The 25324-nt window shown below is 36.5% G+C and overlaps 1 protein-coding gene across 1 annotated transcript in view; it reads right to left on the reverse strand.

Moving 5' to 3' along the window:
- The window catches only part of oc90.L (otoconin 90 L homeolog), a 59868-nt gene extending 45079 nt beyond the window's left edge, over positions 1–14789 (reverse strand). Inside the window, exon 1 of the mRNA XM_041565673.1 lies at positions 14756–14789. Within this exon, the coding sequence (XP_041421607.1) occupies positions 14756–14789 (34 nt within the window). The remainder of the gene's footprint in view (positions 1–14755) is intronic.
- Between the last annotated feature and the right edge of the window lie 10535 nt (positions 14790–25324).

Below are 25324 nucleotides of genomic sequence, written 5' to 3' on the forward strand. Positions count from 1 at the left end.
TTTTATACTCTGAATTCAATCAAACCCCCCTTTTCCAGAATTTCCCCAAAAATATGGCACTTTTTTTTCTCCTATCTCCTATTCGTTATCCAGTTTGTCTTTCTAAACACTGCCTGGTTGCTAGGGAAAGTGAGACCCTAACAACCAGACAATGCTTTAGAGATAAATATAAATTAGTTAAAAAAACAATAGTGAATTGTAACTTGTAACATGACTGCACATTTTTTTGATTTTTTATGTCCAATATTTGCCTTATATCAAGTTTATCTAAATAACATATCTAGAGTACGGGTAATAACTTAATTTACCTTTAAACTGGGCTCACACCACTATCTTGTAGAACAAATATGCATTCTCCCCAAATCTTACCAAGATAGTCTTTCATAATTTGGCCCCCAATACTGATCAGATCCCCCCATGGGGACAGTTCAACAGATTGGGAACCACTCGTCTAGAATATGCTAACAGATTAAAGGGGTGGTTCACCTTTAAGTTAACTTTTATTATGTTAAAGAATGGACAGTTCTAAGCAATATTTAAATTGGTCTTCGTTATTTATTTGTTATAGTTTTTTTAATTATTTGCCTTTTTTCTTCTGACTCTTTCCAGCTTTCAAATGGGGGTCACTGACCCCATCTAAAAACAAAGGCTCTGTAAGGCTACACATACCGGGGCAGGTTTATGAAAGGTCGAAGTGAAAATTAGAATTTAAAAAATTCGATTTTCAAGCTAATTTTTATGTACTTTGACTAGAGAATAGTCCAAATTAGATTTGAAGTTGAAAAAAATGCGAAAATTCGAATTTCAAAATTTATCATGTACTGTCTCTTTAAAAATTCGACGTCGACCAATAGCCATCTAAAACCTGCCGAATTGCTGTTTAAGCCTATGGGGGACCTATTTGGAGTCAATTGGGGTTTTTTTTTGGAAAAACTTCAAATCGAATTTGTTTGAATGCACTTATTACTTTGTATTACTTCGTTATTACTTCATATGATTCGAATTAGATCGAAAACTTACCTATTCGACCAAAAAAACCTTCGATTTAATTTTAGTTGGTCTTTTTGAATTTCGAAGTTTTTCAAATTCAAAATTAGACCCTTGATAAATCTGCCCCTTATTATTTCACTACTTTTTATTACTCATCTTTCTATTCAGGCCTTTCCTATTCATATTCCAGTCTCTTATTCAAATCAGTTAATGGTTATTAGGGGAATCTGGACCCTAGCAACCAGATGGCTAAAACTGTCCACTGTAGAGCTGCTGAATGAAAAGCTAAATCACTTAAAAATCACAAATAATAAAAAATTAAAACCAATTGCAAATTGTCTCAGAATATCCCTCTCTACATCATACTAAAGGTTAACTCAAAGGTGAACAAACCCTTTAATTTAAAAAGAGCTGCCCCTTTATCGATTACACCTTAATTTCATACATAAAAACAGCCATGACACATGCAGAAATATTAAATGTATTTTGACAAATTCTACATAAATGAAAGTAAAAAAATAAAACCTGGCATGACATACAGTAAATTTCCATAAATTCATTCAAATTCTGAAATGACGGAATCAGCTCTTTAATCTTCTGCATTTTGTAATTGATGTTAGAAATTCAATAAAAGTAGAATTAATTCAACTTACCAATGTGCAAAATCACCACCAGCCCCAACAGCTGTATAATAATCATTGTTTATTCACCCGCGCACAGTTATTTCTCCCTGACAAATAAAGTTACTTATTATAGAAGAGAACATGGACAGAATGGATTTTGTGCACAAAAAAGATAACGCAATAGCCACAGTGTATCAGATAAATCACTGGACAGAAGGAGTTGCTTTGGGTGGACAAAATCTCTAGAGTTACTAGGCTTAAAAGAATGATATTGTGACAGAGGTATATTGGATTTCACCAAACGGACTGTTTATGGGAAAACTAAGGGGGTTATTTACAAAAACTTGGATTTATCTCATATTTTATTACAAAAAACCATGACCAAACTTAATAATATACTTTATTAATAAATTAACTCAATTAAATCGGATTGAGGAAAAACTGGACAAAATCAAGCGAAAACAGTAATCGCTCGAATTTTTCTGGCTTTTTCCCCGAATCGCTCTATTTGTTGCCCAAAAACCCCAAAAAAAGTCAGATTTTCTGGCTAAACTCACCAAAGACCTTGATAGCTTCAATTTAGGATAGGTGCCTCTCCAATTGACTCATACAGGACCTCGACTGGTCTGAGATGAAGGATTATCAGATTTTTGCAGCATCAGGGTTTAATAAATCTCGAAAAATTCAGATTTTTCAAGATTTTACTATTCGGACTTTAATAAATAACCCCCTAGATTTTATCCCACGTTGAGATGCTTATTAATAAAGCTAATTATTCTATAAAAATTCATGAAAATGTTTCCGGCAAGGGCACTCTTTTATCAAATTCAGTGTTGGAGATTTTTATCATTCCTTGCCAGAGCAAAAAAAACAAAAATAGCTTTCAATCACATCAATAAACATGGACAAATATGTTTCCCTGTTGGATAAGTACAATGTTTACTGAACATACATAACATTTCCCTCAAACATCTCATGTATCCTCAACTAAATCCAATCCAAAAGATGACTCTTTCTATGATTAATTCCTTCTCTACTACTGTCCATCTCTAGTAGTCTCCCACCCACGTATCCAAACATCTATTGGTGTAACTCTGCTCCTTCCAGCTGATGAGTTAAACTAAAACATTATCCTCATAATATCATTTTCTGGAATCCTTCAGCAGAAGACGGCAGAAGAAAAGAGAAAAGTCTTACCTGGGATATATTAGTGGAAAGCAGTAGGGCGCAGGACAAATGACTTTAAAAAGCAAAGAAGGTAGTGATTTATAGCAACTTTGATGTGTATCATACCCCATGTGATCTTCTCTTTTAACTCAGTTCAACATTCATGAAATAATCCTTTCACAGGATACCTGAAGGTCAATATGCTCTTAATAATATATCTAGTGCATCCATATTAAAGGGTTCTTTTGTCCAAAGCACTCATTGCACCGCTGCTTGACTTAGTACTTAGCTACTAATTAAACAACAATTGCCCTATTGTTCCCGGCCTACCACGGGAATGATGCATTAATATGTTAGTAGGGTTAATGAACTGATATGGTGGCCCCTAACGATGACTGATATAAGAGCAACGCTCACTTAGCCGGGAACTCTACTTTTTTTTTTTATTTAATACATATTTGTTCTTAAATAGATTAAAACGGAATTGAAAGGCGAGGTTTCATAGGTAACCAATGTAGCACACGATGTTCAGAGGAATTCTGCAGATCCTTATATTATTCTTCTAAAAGAATGTATAATTATGAAATGTTTGCTCTTCAAACATGATTAGAATAAAGTCATTTTAGTTGATGATGTTATTTTAGAACAGGGAACCCAATCAGTTAAGTTCATTGTGGATCTCTAGGATTATTAAAAATATAAAATCATTAAAATGTAATCAGTATTTAATATGTAGAATTCCTTCCTGCAACAGGCAGAGGCTTACTTTTAATAATTCAAGGGGGTTGTTTAACTAAACCTCAAATTTATCTGGTCAGGCTTTTTGGGACAAAAACTAAAATAAAACTAAAAACTCAAATTTTTAAAATTTATTATACCCCGATGTTGCAAAAAAGCTGAAAATTTGCCATCTTAGACCTGTCGAGATCCAGTATTAGTCAATGGGAGAGGCACCATCCCTGTTTGCAGATATGGTGGTTTGTGTTGAATTTAGCCTGATAATCTGAAAAATTTGAGGTTTTCGTAAAAAAAAAACTTAAAAAAATTCAGGAAAAAAGTCTGAAAAAAATCAGCCAATTCGGGGTTCTGTTCAATTTTATCTGAGATTTTCCGATCATAATAATTTGAGTTTTTTTAAATTAATATATACCAGTAATGTCAAATCGTTCACAGAGTTTGGTCGTGTTTTTTTAATAAAATAATGAGATAAATTCAGAGTTTAGTAAATAACCCCCTAAATGTATGAATGTTTTTTTTTAATTCAAATAAACCCGAAGTTTTACCACACTAGATTTATCAAAACGTTAATATCTAAAAAAAAAAAAAAAAAAAAAAGCACTGCATTCGTATTCAACTTATTTTCATTGTGTCTACCAATTCTCCAAAAAGATGTGAAGAATTACTTGAAAAACCTCAAGTAAATATACATGCACAGATACTAAATTACTAGCTCGGGTTTTTTACGCTTATTTATTTTTACATTTTCTTGAGAATTTGCTTTGCAGGAAAATAAATTTGATTTTCACATTTTTTTGTCTGATTTTTTATCAGATTTTTTCATTTTTCACCCGAAAACTCTTAAAACTGTGGGGTATTGCAGGAAACCCAGCGCCCATCACAAAATCATTGGGACTTCTCCCATTGACTTATATACAACCTCAACAGGTCTGAGATGCCGGATTTTCTGATTCTGACTTTTTTCCAAAAAATTTTGATTTTTTAAAAGTGAGATTTATAAAAAAGAATCACAAGAATTTTCGAGGTTTTTGCATTCAGAGTTTAGTAAATAACCCCTTATGTCTGCACTTTTATTGTACTTCTACATTTTGCTTAGCCTTGGAATGCTCCCACAACCCCTCTTTTTGTGTATTTTTTCAGCCACTTCAATTGGGATGTCCCGGCACAACATTAACCTGTCTAAGAAAGGAAATGGTCCTCTTCCCCCCCTTCAGCACCCATAACATCCCAGAAATGCCACCACATTTAATGACTACACTCCCGCCCCATTTCCCAGGCCCAGTACCTTGGAGGTTATATTTGATATTGACCTTTTCTTCCCTCCTCACAGCCAATCAATAAATACATCACATTTCTTTTGCCTACAGAATATTTCTAACATATAACAACTCATCACACAAGATGCCACCAGACTTGTCACTGAAATTCTCTATTTATTGACCTCCCCTCTCATCAGTCCAGCCCATAATAAATGCATCTGCTACGATCACTCTTCCTCTGACAATCCCTCCACAAGCTTTACCATACACAATACAATTCAAAACAAAACTCCCTTTTCTGCATTTAATAAGCGGAACCCATCATTTTCTTTTCAAGTACAATGTAAGAGAAAGGAAGGTGATATAGTTTGGAGATCTTGTTTAGCTGGATGCGGCTCCCACTCCTATGTCTCATTGCCTTCTATTTTATTAATATTCCCATCTTTGTGCTTTCCATACCCAATAAAATCAGGTTCAGCAAATACTTTAATAACATGACTGAATAAGTATACGTATTGCATTTCCCACTTTATGACTGGCCGAGCATTTGACATCGATTGGCCTGTGATGCCTTGAAGAAGAAGACCCCAGAAATAAAAATCTGTCTAATTTTACAAGGATTCTTGACATCAGAGGTCCATGCCTAGGATTGCTTTGTGAAACACAAGTGTGTCTGGTCTAAATCAGTCAAGCTTTCAGGTAGGTTAAGACCACTGATCCTAGAAGTATTTAGGTGGTCTAAGAAAAGCTTTTTAAAAGAGATGGGATAAAGGCAAATTGACAGCGCAGGAACATTTTTCTGAAAATGTGTTTGAGTTGTAACCATTAACCATGACAGCTGGGGCTCCAGAACTGCTTGGCATTAGTTTGCTAATCAAAAAATCTGGCTTTTATCCCAGGTTGTTGTTGCTTGACTTCTTTTAGCAGTTTGCTTACTCTGCATGAAGGGCGACTGACTGAAAACCATAAAATATTTAGAATTATTTAGAAAAATAATTTAAATGCATTTATATGAGCAAATATAAGAGACACTAAGGGGGCACATTTACTAAGCTCAAGTGAAGGATTTGAATGAAAAAAATGTTTAATTTTCGGAAAATTTTTTAGGCTACTTCGACCATCAAATTGGCTACTTCGACCTTCGACTATGACTTTGACTTCGAATCGAATGATTCAAACTAAAAATCGTTTGACTATTCGACCATTCGATAGTCTAAGTACTGTCTCTTTAAAAAAAAATTGACTACCTACGTCGCCACCTAAAACCTACCGAGCACCAATGTTAGCCCATGTGGAAGGTCCCCATAAGCTTTCTAAACTTTTTTTTGATTGAAGGAAAATCCTTCAATCGATGGATTAAAATCCTTCGAATCGTTCAATTCGAAGGATTTAATCGTTCGATCAAACTATTTTTCCTTTGATCATTCGATTGAAGTATTTGCGGTAAATCCTTTGACTTCGATATTCGAAGTCGAAGGATTTTACTTCGATGGTCGAATATCGAGGGTTAATTAACCCTCTATCGACCCTTAGTAAATGGGCCTCTAAATGTTGGACCCAGAAGGCATTATTATGATATTATAATATTTGTAATTTTTTTACACGATTATGCTGGTTTCTTGGAACACTTTGCCTGAAATCCTTCTTCACAGGGAGCAGCAAATCAATCCAAACTGTCAGTTTGTTATTAAATTATTCTAAACTGGTATAACACAAGGCTCAGAACAGAAAAGATGACGTATGGGTGCTTTTAATCTAATGGGTTCCTGGGGTGGTGTATCTCAGGGGTACAAAGGTTACGGGAAATGAAAGTTTAAAAACAACAACAAAGCTGTAGGCAGTGATTTGTAGCATTTAAAAAGTATAAGTCATGGAAGTCACAAAAATGTTGGAAACACGTAGGGGCATGTTTATTAAAGGTCAGATTTTTCTGGTGGTTGGCCTTTTTGTCTCAAAAAAATTTGAAAAAGTGGCAGAAAAAAACCACACCTTTTTCCAGATCTAATATGTGACACTACTGCGACAATTCGAAACCGAAAATACTCCAGCTAAAGCCTGTCAAAGTCATGTATTAATCAATGGCAGATGTCCCTAGCCTTCGTGATCGTCGAGGGTTTAGGCATTTTGTGTTTTTTGTGTGACAATCCAGAAAAGTCGTGGTTTCCAGCGACAATTTGAAAAAGTAGCACAATTTGAATTGTCGCACCATTTTTGTTGTGACTTTTTTCCGTTCTGATTTTTTAGCAAATTAAGGCCGTTCGTGGTTGGAAGTTTGGTCAATTTTTTTTAATAAAAATGAGAAAGAAAACAAGTTTTAATTAATACCCCCTAAATGTTGGAACTTAAAAAAGCTAAACCTAAAGGGTTGCAAGGATACTAGCTACTGTTTCTAATATTTTTAGGACTTGTACATGTAGCCTCCCTGTCTTATACTGTACATCATTTTAGTTGTCTTGTCAAATCTGGACCACAAAAGAGCAATGGATGTAGTTATAGAGTTTATCTTTAAATAACATTGACATATTGTTGATGGACCTAATTTTAACAAACAAATTTGAATTATGTTTTCAAAAACTTGAACGTTTGGTATTTATTAAGCACAAAAGACTTGAATGTAAACGTTCTGCATCTAAAAGCTTGAAAGTTCATATAGAAGTCAATGGGAGTTGTCAAGCCGTTTTTTAAATTCCAGCTTTTTGAGTTTTTCGAAAATGTTTAAGCTTGTAAACGCACTAATTTTAGGTAATAGTTCACAAGGGTTTAGGTTTATTTATTTTTTAAATGATTTTCTAGTAGACTTAAAGGGATACTCTCATGGGAATTTTTTTTTTAATAAATGCATCAGTTAATAGTGCTGCTTCAGCAGAATTCTGCACTGATATCCGTTTCTTAAAAGAGCAAACAGATTTTTTTATATTTAATTTTGAAATCTGACTTGGGGCTAGACATATTGTCCGTTTCCCAGCTGCCCCCAGTCATGCGAATTGTGCTCTGATAAACTTCAGTCACTCTTTACTGCTGTACTGCAAGTTGGAGTGATATCACCTACTCCCTTCCCAATGGGAAGGTAACCAGAAAGCAGCTCCCTAACACAAGATAACAGCTGCCTGGTAGATCTAAGAACAGCACTCAATAGTAAAATCCAGGTCCCACTGAGACACATTCAGTTACATTGAGTAGGAGAAACAACAGCCTGTCGGAAAGCAGTTCCATCCTAAAGTGCTGGCTCTTTCTGAAAGCACATTACCAGGCAAAATGACCTGAGATGCACCAACACACCAATATTACAACTAAAAAATACACTTGCTGGTTCAGGAATTTTATTTTGTAGATTGAATTATTTGCAGTGTAAACAGTGTCATTTAAAAACTATACCATAAAAATCATGACAGAATCCCTTTAAGGTATGAAGATCCAAATAACAGAAAGATTTGTTATCCGGAAACACCAGGTCTTCTGAATAACAGGTTTCATACCTGTATTTCTACTCTTAGATTTGCCCAACGGTATTCTAAATTTGTAAATGAACCATTAAGGATTCAGTAATTCAATTAAAGGATAAGTAAACCTTTAAAATAAGTGAATGTAAAATTGATGAGAGTGCTATTCTAAGCACTTTTGTAATTTACCTTCATTATTTATTATTTTTTCATTCTAAGATATTAAGTGATACATGTGTTGTTAATATGAATGAATTTTGTTCCAACAGCAACACCTGCTGGTCAGTTTCCCACCAGTCTGACCACCAAGTAGTCAAGGAAGTTGTCAGGAGAAAGAAAGAGGCTGCTCTGATGTTCTTCTGCTTAGGAAAGATTTGAGAGAGGTTTCTAATTTTATTCCTAAGCAGAAGAACATCAGAGCAGCCTCTTTCTTTCTCCTGACAACTTCCTTGACTACTTGGTGGTCAGACTGGTGGGAAACTGACCTGCAGGTGGCGCTGTTGTAACAAAATTCATTCATATTAACAGCACATGTATCCCTTAATATCTTGGAATGAAAAAATAATAAATAATGAATGTACATTACAAAAATTCTTAGAATAGCACTCTCATCAATTTTACATTCACTTGTTTTAAAGGTTTACTTATCCTTTAAGGGAGGCAAAAAGAAATTCACAGTATCAGTTCCTATAGGATTTAACATAAAACTTAAGCTTGGTTTGCTTGCCCAACCCTTTAAATGCATCTTTTCCCTTAGCTCTAAAGCACTTGTTTTATTTCTTCAACATTTCTAGCCATAAAAGCAGCACATGATACTTTCTGGGGGGTTAAAAGTAAAAAGAAATGACTTCTCTGTCCGATCATCTCATGACTACATACACAATGAGTACATTGTTCCCAAACTGCTCCACTGTGCAGGACTGGGGAGGATAAAGTTACCACAAACTGTAAACCAAACATTTAATTACCTTCTCTCTAAATGTCACAAATTTCTCCTAAATCAGAACTTCATGAAACTTGATTAAGAAAAAAATCTATCACTTTCCACCCATAATTAAAGATCTGTCAAACTTCTTTCTTTGGGTAGCAAAGTATCTATACAAAACGAGTACTCCCAGCATCCTCAGTCAAGTGGGGCTCATTTATCAACACTGGGCAAATTTGCAGTTACCTATAGCGACCAATCAGTGAGTAGCTTTTTAAAGCCAGCTACAAGTAGAACAATGAATGCAGCAATTTGATTGGATGCCATGGGTTACTGCCCATAGGCAAATTTGTCCAATGACGATAAATGACCCCCACGGTGTTTGTTGGTTATATCTAGGGTTGCAGCTTGGTTCTCTTATCCCTAGATAGACCAAAACTGACTCTTTTTTTTAGAAACCTCCAAACCATCTGATGTGTTACAAAAGATTTATTGATGATATTTTAAAAGGATTGTTCAACTTTAAATTTACTGTAAGTATGATGTAGAGAGTGATATTCTGAGACAATTTGCAGTTGGTTTTTCATTTTTTATTATTTGTGGTTTTTGACTTATTTAGCTTTTTATTCAGCAGCTCTCCAGTTTACAGTTTCAGCCATCTAGATGCTAGGGTCTAAATTCCCCTAGCAACCATGCAATAATTTGAATAAGAGACTGGAATATGATTAGGAGATGCCTGAATAGAAAGATTAGTAACAACAAGTAGCAATAACAATACATTTGTAGTCTTATGAAACATTTCATTTTTAGCCGGAATCAGTGACCCCCATTTGAAAGCTGAAAGAAGAAGAAGAAGAAAAAGGCAAATATTTAAAAAACTATAAAACAGAAATAATGAAGGCCAGTTGAAAAGTTGCTGAGAATTAGCCATTCTATAATATACTAAAAGTTAACTTAAAGATAAACCACCACTTTAATTGTGTGGGAGGCTTTATTTAATTAGATGTTAGAGAAAATGAATCCTTTATTTACTCCAATGTGGTTCACTGTTAATTGTAATAGTCAATTGGTGCAGTTTTTGGATGTGGAAGTTGGATGTGGAAAACAACGGACAGAAAGGAATAAACTGTTACACTTCAGGCAAGCACCACTGCTCTCTTAAAAATCACTTCCCATTTTGCAGTTTTGTAGGATTTCACATAACAAATCAGATCCGGAAAAATGTAATGTCTGGAAAGCCGTTATCCCGAATGCTCTGAATAAAGGAAAGCCTGTCTCCCATTGACTTTGTTTTATCCAAATAATCCAAATTTTTAAAAAATCATTTCCTTTTTCTCTATAATAATAAAACAGTATATTGTACTTGATCCCAACTAAGATATAATTAATCCTTATTGGGAGCAAAACCAGCCTATTGGGTTTATTTAATGTTTCAATATTTTTTTAGTAGACTTAAGGTGTGGAGACCTAAATTATGGAAAGATCCCTTATCTATAAAACCCCAGGTCCTGGGCATTCTGGATAACAGGTCCCATACCTGCACAAAAGAAAAGAAATAAGGGAAAGATTTAAAAAGTGTGGGTATAATAGACAAACACTAGAAGAGTCTAAATGTAGCAAAACAGAGCACATGTACCGTATATACTCGAGTATAAGCCGACCCGCGTATAAGCCGAGGTACCTAATTTTACCTATGAAAACTGGGAAAATTTATTGACTCGAGTATAAGCCTAGGGGAAGAACTGGCAAAATAAGTTTAGGGAACATCAGGTGTCTTTGGTGTTGCCCAGCATCTTCATTGACAATAATATGGTATTCCCCCAGATTCAGATTTCAGTAAAGAAATCCTCACGGCCCATTTGATCTGCCAACCCACCCACCCACCAATGAAGAAACAGTATGCTTGTTTAAAGATCAACTTTGTAGAAGCGCAATGCTTCCTGCTTTTTCTCACTGTGTCTTCATTAGTGCGGAGTAAATGCAGTTCAATCAGCAGTCATGGCTGGCAGGGGAGTGTTTTTGTAAGACACAGTTCATAGCAATACACATAGCGAACAGACACATCTTTTCCATAACTCTTGCTCTATCTATCTATCCCTTCCTGTCCCAGTAAGATCCTTGTTTTGAAGAGCCCGGGTGCGGACAGCTAGTGACTAAGCCCCAAAACCCCGAGGCTGAAGTTACAGCTTAGAGCAGCGCCTCCCGCTTTCCTTTGCTTGTCAGACCCTGCTGATGTGGGCAGGCTTAGACGGAGACCAAGCCCGTAATAAACCTGCACGCTCAAAATGGATATGAGCATGTGAAGCTGATTTACCATGTTGGTGCTCGGCTTCCCGGTGAGTGGCGCTTTCCGCTCTCTTGGACTCTCTGCAATCTCGCTCATGCGCAATGAGGCCGCGGCCTGCGGGAGAAGGTGAGAGGGGACGCCAGGCACGGGGAGGCAGTGCGGGCCGCACACACAGGCAACATTCTGTCCGCACAGAGAAAGGGGCAGCGATCTTTAAACACGCCTACTGTTTCTTCATTGGTGGGTGGGCAGGTTAGGCAGAACAGACGGGCCGTGCGGATTTCTTTATAAGAGTGCTGTGCTGAATCTGGGGGAATCCACGGACATGCAACCTAACGGATATTAAAGAAGCAAAACGGTAAAAAAAAAATAATGTTTTCCTAAAATGCTCACTCGAGTATAAGCCGAGGTAGACTTTTTCAGCACATTTTGGATGCTGAAAAACTCGGCTTATACTCGAGTATATACGGTAATCATGATTGTAAAAATAAGACTAAAGCACAGCTAGTAACCCGGTTGAAGAATGGGAAGAACAATTGCTCGATCATCACAGCAGATAGAGACTTCACTGAATTTGTCTCACAAGCTCTGTTAACGGCACACACTAGTGAAATGGAGGAAAATTCGTGAAACGGCAAAAATTTGAGAAACACATTGAAGTCAACGAGCGTCAATTTTAACGCAATCGAGAATTTTTATACGCACGACTATTTTGTCCAAATGCATTAAAGTCCATGGGCGTCCGAATAATTTAGACTCGCAACTTGGATATTTGCAGAGAATCCATGCCTGGTGAATTTATTCGCCCATCACTTGCACACCCTGTCAGCTGTAATTTAATGTTATCCAAAACAATGATCGAAATGCTCTAATTGCCTGAACCGTGTCTCTTGTAGGTATGGGATCAGCTATCCAGAAACCCATTATCCAGAAAGCTCAAAATTATGGGAGAGGCCATCTCCCATAGCCCCGCTTTTATTCAAACAATTAACATTTTTCAAAGTTATTTCATTTTCGTTTGCAAAAATAAAACAGTAGCTTGTGCTTTGTAGAAAATGAGCAGGCACTTCTAGGGGCCAATCTTCCAAGCAGACTTTTTTAGTTAAAAAGTATTTATTTATTGTGTCCTAGAGCTCCTCAATAAATAAATACTTTTTAACTAAAAAAGTCTGTTTGGAAGATTGGTCCCTAGAAGTGCCTGCTCATTTTCTACAAACGGTTATCCGCTCCCTCAGCTGAAGGTTCAGGGCGGTGCAACTAAACCTCTTCCTTAAACTGGTGAGTGTTTTTCACTTTGAGACCTGGAAAGATTTACTGTATCTACCCATCGGTGTTTATGATTCTAATCCAGTAGTTTGTGCTTGTTCCCAACTAAGATATAATTAATCCTTATTGGAAGCAAAACCAGCCTATTGGGTTTAATTATTTTTTTTTAGTAGACAAATTAAAGATCCCATATCTGAAAAACCCCAGGTCTCAGTCATTCTGTACGACAGGTCCCACACTTGTATTCAGGGTTGGACTGCGCCGACAGGGGACCAGGAAAAAACCCGGTGGGCCCCGACTCTTGTGGGCCATGCCGAACCAGACCCACTCCCTGCCCTTATTGCCCCAATCTCATCTCTGGCTATGGGCACTTCAAAAACAGGTACACGCATGCGCAGGCTCTGCGGGCATGGGGCCAGAGCAGGATTTGCATCAGGGTTGGGGCTCGGGGGGCCCTGAGACAGCAGTCCCAGTGGTCATACATGGGCAAAACTGATTTGATGCTCTATATATATATATATATATATATATATATATATATATATATATATATATATACATATATATATATATATACATATATATATATATATACATATATATATATAAATACATATATATATATATATATATATATATATATATATATATATATAGTACGTATATAAGTGCTGCCTTAAAGATCAGAAATCAAGTCAACCGATAGCAAAACATTTCCTTGAAATTGGTCATAGATTACTGACTTCTTGTTATATTTTGGTATAGATCATGTTCCATTGCCCAAGAGAGGGGGAGACAGAGCTTGAGTCACCTGTTGTTGCAGCTTAAGACTTTTTGGATAAAGAAGTTGGGAACCTTGTCCCCCAGAGGATTAATTGAACAATGGTTTTTTAACTGCTGTTTGACTAATAGATGAAGTTGATCATGGCGTCTCTTTACTATGTATAATTATGTTAACCCAACAGAGATATGAACCCTTCAATTAAAAGTGATTCAGTGCATCCAAGGGGGTGATTTATCAACGTTCAAATTCAAATCTTTGCCACGATTCTCATTTATTTGCACAAACACTCACAAATGCGTATTATACTTTCAAAAAACTCTAATGTTTGGTATTTCTTTAGCACAAGACAAAAACTTGAATGTAAAACTTCAGCATCTAAAAGCTTGCAAGTTCACGTAGAAGTCAATGGGAGTTGTCCAAGGCAAAAATGTAAGCCATTTTATAAAATTTTAATTTTTTTGGAATTTTTCTCACTAATTTGAGTTTTTTGAGCTTGTAAACTCACAATTTTGAGGTATTCGAGTTTTTTGCCATGATTGTACTCAATCATGTTTTTATGTTCAGATTTTTTTAATAAATAAGCAATTATTCAAGCTTTTTATGATTATTGGTTTATTCAAAGTAGAAAAAAAACTCTAAAACCTTACAAATTAGATTTTTTATAAAAAAAAAGTCCACAAATGTTGGGATATGGTGTTCCCTGAGCTTATCATGGACTGGTGAACGGAGTTAAAACATGTCTATTTTGTTTTTAAAAAGTGGTGATGTACAGGTATGGGACCTGTTATGCAGAATGCTCAGGGCCTGGGATCTTTCCGTAATTTTGATCTTCATACATTGTCCACTAGAAAATCATGGTTTTACCTCCAATAAGGATTAATTATATCTTAGTTGGGATCAAGTACAAGCTACTGTTTTATTATTACACAGAAAAGGGAAATTCTTTTTTAAAAATTTAGATTATTTGGATAGAATGGAGTCTATGGGGGGTGGACTTTCTGTAATTTAGAGCTTTCTGGACAACAGATCCCCTGTATTTGGAACCAGAATGTATTGGAAAGAGCTTAAAATTGAAAAAAAAACTCTATATACAGTATACATTTTCCTCAGAAAGGAATGAAAGGGGTGGAGGTGAGTTTATTTGCTGTGAAAATAATGGCCAGAAATTCATGTGGTTGTAGCAATATTTCCCCTTTATTCATTAGAGCTCTGTGTGATAGTTTCAGCTCACTCTAAATAATTGATAAGTTAATAATAAGTTGGCGCAGCAAGTTACCAAAGTCATCCATTTCTAAGTTGAAGCCATTCATTTCCAGTAAATCAAATCTATAGTAAATATTCTGGCCGGTTGCACAATCCAGCAGAATTGACATTAATGATTCTAATTAACTCCAGTGCTGAGTGCTCAATGGGATCGGCTCTACAAATACACAATTGAAATGGGATTCTGATGCAAAGTCAATGTCATTTTCATTTTTTATCACAACGAAATCAATAATTAATGAAGAGATGGGATATTTAGAAACTTGTCTTAATTAATCCTCTGTCTATTTTCTACGCCATGAATCAGAAGGTGGAGCCTTACCTCGACTTGCAAACAGACATAACACCCTACTGAAGCTCATGTGGGCACTTTAATGCGAGTCAATGGCTCCTGCACTAAATGTCCAATGAGATTTCCATTCCTCCATGTTGTATATCTGTCATTTGTCACTTGGGAGAAGCTGTTAAAAAACTGCTGGTATCACACGTCCTACTGCTTAGTACCACTGTTTCTAAATATGGCCAATGTGTGTTTAGTCTTCCTCCATCAGCACAGTGCTGTAGAATAACTTGACAATTAAAAGGGTTACTGTAATGGGAAAAAATGTTTTTTTTAAAACGCATCAGTTAATAGTGCTACTCCAGCAGAATTCTGCACTGAAATCCATTTCTCAAAAGAGCAAACAGTTTTTTTTATATTCAATTTTGAAATCTGACATGGGGCTAGACATATTGTCAGTTTCCCAGCTGACCCAAGTCATGTGATTTGCAGGGCCAGATTTGCCCTGATGGTGCCTGGAAGCTGGCATCCTGCGTCGCCCCTTCGCTCTCAAAGGATAGCGCCCTAGGCCCGGGCCTTTGCAGCCTCGCCGGGCCTGGGGACTTGTGCTCTGATAAACTTCACTCTTTACTGCTGTATTGCAGTTGGAGTGATATCATCCCCCTCCCTTCTCCCCCAGCAGCCTGAACAGAACAATGGGAAGGTAAACAGATAACCGCTCCCTAACACAAGATAACAGCTGCCTGGTAGATCTAAGAACAGCACTCAATAGTAAAATCCAGGTCCCACTGAGACACATTCAGTTACATTGAGTAGAAGAAACAACAGCCTGCCAGAAAGCAGTTCCTAAAGTGCTGGCTCTTTCTGAAATCACATGACCAGGCAAAATGACCGGAGATGCCCCTACACACCAATATTACAACTAAAAAATACACTTGTTGGTTCAGGAATTAAATTTTATATTGTAGAGTGAATTATTTGCAGTGTAAACAGTGTCATTTAGAAATAAAAAATACAATCATAAAAAACATGACAGAATCCCTTTTAAAATGGTCTTCACCATCAGCCCAAGGCAACCCCAGCCCTTTAGTAGTAAAGATCTGTGTCTCCAAAGAAGCCCCAATAAATCCCCATTTTCTTTTCTGCTGATTCCCCGGACATGCTCTGGGCTATTGTCAGTTACTCAGCTTAGGGACCCACTCACACTACACAATATAGGTTTTAGTGATACCTGACTGACTAGTAATTAATTCAGATTCATTGATTTTTGATGACCTCTACGCTTAGCAACAGCCAATGAGAGCACATTGAGCATGTGAAGTTCCATTGATACTCAAAGGAGCAGAAGTTGGGGGCTGGATCATTACTAATATAGGGGCTGCTGAACCTCGGGGCTGGTACAGTGAGCTCCCATATCTAAAATTACCCAAAGGAGCGTCTAGCTATGAGAAGTGTCTAGGAGCTATGAGTAATTAACTAAGATGGATGTGCCTGTTTTGTTTTTTTTATTTAATAGAAATTTTACAAAGAAATTTGTTGACAGTAATATAAAAAGATAAAAAGATAAAAAGTATTGAAAAAGTAGATTGAAAGATATAAGACAAGTGCTACATATGGCTTAACAAGTCCATTGCTCCATATTAACACGTTACCAAAAACTTTGACAGAAAACCCTGCATAATGTTACTACAATATTGTTATTCTGGCTGTTAAGCTTGCCAGGCACATCAATAGTTTCATATTTTGCGTAGTTAGATCCTCCATTAATCCTTATTTAGCCTGTCCCCCAGTTTAGGTTACTTATTTGGAAACCTGACCCATGGTTCCCAAATTTTCCAATATTTTTTACTTTTGTTATGAATAATATGTGTTATTTCTTCCATCTTCCTAGTGTCTTCTACTACCTGTTGCCACTCCAAGTAACTGGGAGGGGCCAACTCCTTCCAATGTCTTGGAATTATCGACCTGGCCGCATTCAATAAATGCAATGTAAGAGGGTCCCTCAATATTACGTTTTTCTCCATATCTAGGTTTATCAGGATTAATGGAGCATCCTCCGCCACCATGTTTGAATTCGTTACTTCTGTTATTGCTTTCACTATTTTACCCCAATAATCATTCAAATCTTTACAATTGAACCAAATATGAACATGGGTTCCCTTATCTTGCCCACATCTCCAACAAATATCTGTATGACTTACTGTAAATTTAATTGCATTCTGCTATATTTGTAAACTTCACTCCATACTTGATATAATATACTAAGAGTTTCCCTTGACAACATTGGGAGCGACTAAAAATGGACAGTGGGGCTAATTCACTGAAGGGTGAATTTTTGCCTGGAAAGACTTTGTCACACTTCGCGCCACTTCATCAAGCACAAATTCACTAGCAATGCGCTAATTCACTAAAAAGTTGCGTCTCAGCAGCCAAATGTACACTTGCGATTAGGTCAATTTGAATAGGGCAAATACATATAGGTCCTATATATGTTATTATTAGAGATGTTGGTGCAAATGCTTGAAGTGGCCACTTATTATTACCAATGTCCAAGGAAGCAAAATAAAGACAAAAGATCCTCTAATGTCCTAGACATGAGCCCACCCTAAAACAAATGTGGCATGACCCTCAAATGATTAAAAAAAATAAAACAAATATTTTTAACAGTTGCAACTTTTAAAGACAATCCCACTTTACAATATGAAAAAATGTGGTTTTTTTTATTATTTTCATAACTTTGCGGCATTCAGAATATGATGATAATATTAAGGAGGATGTTGCTTCATCTTATCAATTCGCCAGGTCTAAGCTGCAGAAGGAAACTCTGGTGAAAGGAGTAAAATAGTGGAAAATTTACAGAGTAACGACCATTCACCTGAACAAAAATGCGCCTGGTTAAAGGGTGTGAATCTTTCTCAGTACTCTAGCGAATTTACCTCTACGCCTTTTAGTAAATTGGTAATGTCCCTGTGGATTTGATTTCTGGCAAATTTTCAATAGCGACGTCCACTTTGCCCTTTAGTAAATTTGCCCCATTGTTGGCTGAAATATAGCAATTTATGCCATTTGTTATACACCTTACTCCTTCATAAATTGTGCTCATGTGAAGTGTAATAAGACAACTTAGGAAAACACATTGGGGCTATTTATAAACACTGGGCAAATTTGCACCCGGTCAGTAACTCACGGCAACCAATCAGATTGGCTTTCATTGTTCATCCTGCAGCTTGCTGAAAAACCCCAGTTATTATTTGGTTGCTGTCAGTGTTCGGCCTCCCACACCCCCCTGGGTCACCCGTGAAGCTTCAAAGCCCCCTCCAGCCCCCCTACCTGAAACGCAACCCTCCCCCTCTGGCTCCCGCACTCCTTTTTCTCCTTGAGGGTCCAGGTATGGAAGTCTGAGGCAGCAAAGAAGGCGTTGTGCAGGAATGGGATCGGGGCCCACCAGTTTATTTACAGGTGTCCCACCGGCCCAGTCCAACCCTGGTTATTATGGGTTACTGCCCAGGTGCATATTCAACAGATTTACAGCAAACTTTGATTGAGATACATAGTGGATATTTAGCCATCCAGAGTAGTAATAATTTGGAAAATCTAAGGGAAATTCTGTGCTGGGGAAAACTCCAGCTGAATTTCTTTGACAGTTTTATTTGATGCAGTGAAACATCCTTTGTGGTTCAAAGCAGGAACTTAAAAAATCAATATTTTTTCAATTGGAAAAATAGTTTTGACCTTTTTCATCCAGACTTCATCTGAATCTAGCATCCTAGTCTCCAGAGCCTATAGTGTTTGCTGATTCCACTTTTGCTGCTGTTAGTGCAAAGTAAACTGCTGAAAAGTTCTCCCTCTGTTATTTCAGAACCGCTATTATTTGCCTTTGAATGAATTGCAAAATGTTTGATTTTTCTTACTATGGTTTGTAGATAGCAATTATCCTTTGTAAAAGTTAAGTATTAACCAGTAAGGCAATGAAGTAAAAGCTCAATCAGTCCGGGGTCTCGGGCAATTCATACACCATTGAAGGCAGCAAAAAGAAAATGGCAGAATTTCTTAAAGAAGAAGGAAAGGCTTTGTGCACTTGGGGGTGCCAAATGTTAGGCACTCCCATGTGACTGTATTGACTTACCTGAAACCCCGGGCCATGGCCATGGGTTATACCAATGAGCACCATGGAGCGATGCTCTTCCGACTTTCCTTTGCGCAGCTGCGCATGCACAGTATAACTAAAAGCCGAACTTTAAGTAAAATGTTGCCTATTTATTTCAACTGCGCATGCGTTTGCCCCACGAAATTTTTAGAAAGAGAAGCCGGCAGAGGATCGCTCTGTGGTCCTCACTAGTATAACCCTGAAGTCTTTCCTTCTCCTTTAATAGTCCATACCTATAGAATATGGTCATATGAACAGTTATGGACAGTTAAGGCAAATAAAACCATACCATATAAATAACAATAGTCCTTTACCATAACAACTACTTTAGGAAATTGGTGGTGGAAGTGACTAAAGTAAACACATCTGAAATCCATCATCCTTACATCAGAGGGGTAGGAGTCAGAGTCTCGGGGGAATTTGTAGAAGTTAATATTATTATGACACTGGCGCTAAAAGTATTGGGTGCACAATACATGAAATCCATATTCATTACTAGTGATGGGAGAATTTGTCCCGTTTCATTTCGAAAATTTGCGAAACTGGCGAAAAATTTGCAAATCTGCTATTTTGATGCCGGCGACAATTAGAAGGCGTCTAAATTGGCGCCGGCATCTGAACCGCGTCTGAAATGGGCAAATTTTTCTGTTGTTCATATGTTTAGCTACAATTTTCTGAGGTTGAAAGAGGCCTGACCAAATGTTGGACTTCTATGAGGACCTTGAGTGATTAACGTTTTGAAACATCTGCTCTAGATGGACAATTACATTAAAGTCAACAATTCAAAGCTTATATCCCCAGAAGGGTCTAAAAGAAAAAAGTCCCATCATCTACATCACAGTTGAGCTATTTATGCTGTAACAGAACACTCTGCCCATAATGAACCTCACCAAAACCACTCCTAGTCCTACTCTCTTGTGTCTAACTTCTTGTACAGTGGGTTGGTGCCAGTATATTTTCTCTATTTCCTGCTGGTTTTTGGTCCCCTGGTACTGTTTGCCAGCCGTGATCATGTGCAGTGGAAGCCAAGATGAGACCACATTCCACTGCACGTGCTCTTACTCATTGACCTAAGAAAGAGACTAGAACTGAAGTGATGCAGCCAATCATGGTGGCCCCCAACTTTGCTGTCCAGCTGTACTTTTGAAGTCAGAAATACAGAATAGGTCTTCTGGAATACTTTTCTACCAAGTCCTTTGGAACATAGTCACTAATGAGATACAATTGCTGCTGATTTCACTATCCAAATTATGGTCCAAATATGGCTAATCTGAACATTCAGCCCACAGAGGACCTCTGCTGTATTGTCTTATCTGGATTTTCCACCTGCCCAAATAATATCTTAATAGCAAAGTTTCAGTCAAGGAATACAAAACCACCTGCCAATATTTCCCTTTATAATGAGCATCTTATTCAAATTATCTCTAATTTAAAATTTAATAAATGAAAAAAAATGAATCTTACTATTAATAAAAAAAAAACACAATTCTCTTTTTAAACATGGCTTGATGTTATATCTGGGATTCAGTAAGAGGAATATTTCCAGTATTTGCAGATGTACAATAAAAAAGCTTTGAAATACAAAATGCGCCAAGCCATCTAGATCATGTCAATTCACAGATATTTATAAAGCTATGTAATGATTTTATGCAGATAAATGGTTTATTAATGCTTCATATATTTTGCACTTTTTTTGGCTTAAAATATTTTACACAGCTTTATAAATACTTTCCTAAATGCGTCATCCAACATATTGTACAGTTACAACTCTACAGGGAAATTTGGGGATTAAAAAAAAAAAGAAATTCGAATTTTGTTCTATTTGAAACATTATTTTATTTAGCTTTTATTACTTTTTATTGACTTTTTTAAACATCGAAACTTCATTTATTTAAGAAAAAAGTTATAAGGCATTTAAAATGTTTATTCATGGTTTAGAGATTAATCAAATTTTTATACAACACATTTTAACAATAAATCATATTTCTTGTACTGTCGACATTTTCAATAGAAATATTTATGAACTAAATTATCCACTTAATTTTTTATTTTGTTTTATTTGTTTAATTTGTTTTATACAAGTATAAATAAACTAAGTCCTGTCATCTCCAATAATTTCTTCGGGAATTTAGATTGAATTGCAGATTTTTGCAAGGCATTTTTGCTTTAAAGCTGTAAAAAACAAAAGAGAAGAGAACTTAGAGCACATAGCAGATATTACAGATCATGTTATATTTAGTTCATTATATATTTTTTTATTTAAGTCCTGTATCTATTCTGTATCAGTAAAGATTATATTAATGATTTTAATTAATTCAATTTTAATTAATTAAATCCATTTTAATTTTGGTTTAAGGAGGTGGCAACATGGGTAGGTGGCGCTAAAATATGATCTATAGAATTTTCTACTGTTTCTTTTCTCTGTTTACTTTATTAAAACATGTTTAGAAAAATATAAATAAAGAATATAAAAAAAACAATCTTCTTCAGGCTCTTTACTATCACTAGTCATTTTGCCCTAACACATATCGCCCAATCAGAAATTTGCATTTTATTATTCTGCCTGCAGCAGACTGGGAAATTGCTGGTTGGTTGCTATGAGTTTGCCTGTTAGTAAATGAATCCTCTTGTCTGCTAAATGGAATATGACCTTTCAAAGATATGTTTTTTATATGAAATTATTGCTGGAAAAAGAATTACTGTACTGAGTAGTACACTTATTTAAGATGTTTGTTCCTGCATTGGTGACCAGGAATACTGGGCTTATTTATTTACTTTATATTATAAACAATTCTTATTTGTGCTTTTGATTTATTATGAAAGTTTAAGGAGGTTATTTACCAAATAAATAAATGACTTTTGTTGCATTTTGTTGAATTTTTTTAACTCAAATTTTTCGAGATTTATTAAAGCCCGATGCTGCAAAAAGCCCAAATCTGAAAATCCGCCATCTCAGACCTGCCGAGTTTGTGTAGCAGTCAATGACAGAGCTCCCTATCCTAATTGGAAATTATTCTGGTCTCCACTGGGTTTAGCCAGAAAATCTGATCATTCCGGGCAAAAAAAAAAAACTTCCTATTCGGGGAAAAAGCCAGAAGAAATTATGATACATTTTTTTCATACGATAATTTTCCTTGAACCAATTAATTTGTTTTTTTAAATAATTAATAAGGTCAAATCTGGTATGGGAGTTTGTCATGTTCTTTTTTATTAAAATAATGAGATTAATTGGGGTTTTAGTAAATTACCCTCCCCATGTTATTATGTTAGTATAGGTATGGGATTCATTATCTGGATCCAGACAGCTCCAAATTACAGGAAGGCCATGTCCTTTAGACATAGGGGCACATTTACTTAGGGTCGAATATCGATGGTTAATTAACCCTCGATATTCGACTGTCGAAGTTAAATCCTTCGACTTCGCAATTAGTTCGATCGAAGGAAAAATTATTCGATCAAACGATTAAATCCTTTGAATCGAACGATTCAAAGGATTTTAATCCATCGATCGAACGATTTTCCTTCGACCAAAAATTTGTTAGAAATCCTATGGGGACCTTTTGAGGTTGAGGTTCGGTAAGTTTTACTTGGCGAAGTAGGGGGTCGAAGTTTTTTTTAAAGAGACAGTACTTCGACTATCGAATGGTCGAATAGTCGAACGATTTTTAGTTTGAATCGTCCGATTCGAAGTCAAAGTCATAATCGAAGGTCAAAGTAGCCAATTGGATGGTCGAAGTAGCCAAAAAAATCATTCGAAATTCAAACTTTTTTTTCTTCTATTCCTTCACTCGAGCTAAGTAAATGTGCCCCATAATTTCAATCAAATTATTTAATTTTAAAAAAATGTTTTCCTTTTTCTATATAAAACAGTAGCTTGTACTTGATCCCAACTAAGATATAATTAATCCTTATTGGAAGCAAAACTAGCCTATTGGCTTTATTTAATGTTTACACGATTTTTTAGTAGACGGGTTAAGGTATGAGAAATAGGGATATTTATTATTAGTAATGTAAATGGATCTGCCATAAAGCATTCCCCAACTAATGCAAAGAGAAATATAATTCTTTGGAGGGGTTTCTTTTAACTCTAGCACTAAATAATGCAGCCCCCCTCCCCACCCCAGATTGATTCAATAAAATACTCACTGCGCAAATGGGCTTTTCTTTTAACTTTCTCACAGATGTAAATAGCATTTTTCATGTACCAGGAATAGGACTGAACACAGTTCCTGAAGATTTAGTAAATTAAAAATGTTTTATCTTACAATGCATTTGATTTATTTTTATACTTAAAGCTAAGTTTGATTAAAAGTGAACAGCGAGAGAAAAAAAACTTTTTAATACGTAACTGAAGCCTGGACATCCCTACTCTAACTTTACTCAGGGTGTTTCGAGATTGAGAACAGAAGGACACTGCCGCAGATTTACTGCTAATTAGTGATGGGCGAATTTGCGAAACGGCGAAAAATTCACGAAACGGCGTGGGCGTCTCGTTTTTGACGCCAGCGTCCGTTTTTTAACGCCGGTGTTGGGGTTTTTTTACGCCGGCATCAGTTTTTTCTTTACGCTGGTGTCAATTTTTTTTACGCCGACCATTTTTCGCTACCGTTTCGCTAATTTATTTGCCGGCGGCAAATCGAGCAAATTCGCCGCAATTTTGCGCCTGCTGAATAAATTCGCCCATCACTACTGCTAATGTGTAAATTTATTTTTTCAAAAAAAAGGGCATATGCTGCCCGAAACATGTCGTGTGGACAATAAATTTGCACATTAGCAGTAAATCTGCGGCAGTGTCCTTCTGTTCTCAATCTCGAAACGCTATATAGTACTATATTTGGTGCCAGGATGGAGCACCAGTGGAACAGTCATAGGACCAGCTATAATCTTCACCGTGTATAAACCTACAGCTTGTATCACTCAGGGTGTATGTGTCCGGTTCTACTGGGGTTCAAAGAAGAAGCTGTTCTCTAACCACTGGACCAGGAAGGCAGCTGAAGTGTCTTATTAAAACCCTTCTCCCATATCATGTCCAATTGTTGTTGCTTGAGCAGTGGGCTTGGCTTCTGGCTCTTGCTCTGTCCTACCTGCTACTCCAGTCTGTTCTGTCTCTATGGTTGCTCCATTATGCTCTACTCTGTACTGTTTCTATGGCTGCTCCATTATGCTGTAGTCTGCACTGTCTCTATGGTTGCTCCATTCTGCTCTACTCTGTACTGTCTCTATTGTTGCTCCATTCTGATGTAGTCTGTACTGTCTCTATGGTTGTTCCATTATGCTTTAGTCGGTACTGTCTCTATGGTTACTCCATTCTGCTCTACTCTGTACTGTCTCTATGGTTGTTCCATTATGCTTTAGTCGGTACTGTCTCTGTGGTTAGTCCATTCTGCTCTACTCTGTACTGTCTCTATTGTTGCTCCATTATGCTCTACTCTATACTGTCTCTATTGTTGTTCCATTATGCTCTAGTCTGTTCTGTCTCTATGGTCACTCCTTCTTGTTCCAATCTGTTTCGACTCTATGCCTGCTCCATCCTGTGCCACTCTGTGCTGATTCTTTGTCCACCCAGTCCTGTTCCAGATATTGCCCTCACCCCATGCCTTGTCCCTTACTTTCCGTAAGGAAAACAGCATAAATAAATACTCTTTTTACAAAATCCCCTCCATTCTCATTCTGCATGAAATTGTATTTATAGGAGGAAATTAAATCTATATAAACAAGGGGCTGAATCTGTATTTAACTGCTATTTGTCAGGGTTTCTCTTGCTAAAAGCATGGCTAAATGACATTATATTATAGCTGTAAACTCATCTCATACTATGTAAATTATATGCTGCTATATCCATGTTATTTCTAGAACCATGAAAGCAGAGAGACTGCGTATGTTATTTACCTGTGAAAGTCTTCTCTCATGTTTTGTTCCTGGCTAAAACACAGGCACTGTTGATAAAATTTACAAAGCTCCATCACACAGGGGTTAAGTTTGTGAAAGGCAAGTGTAACTGATGGGGAATTCACTGCTAGCCTGGCCTGCAGACACCCTAAAAGAAACACAACTCTCAGCTAATGGGGACACACAGGACATTTATGCACCATAAATAAAGTTACACGTAAGTTATAATTCATTGACTAATACTTTCCACCATAACCCACTGCATA

Source organism: Xenopus laevis, chromosome 6L (genome assembly GCF_017654675.1).
Source record: "Xenopus laevis strain J_2021 chromosome 6L, Xenopus_laevis_v10.1, whole genome shotgun sequence".
NCBI classification, from domain to species: Eukaryota; Metazoa; Chordata; class Amphibia; order Anura; family Pipidae; genus Xenopus; species Xenopus laevis.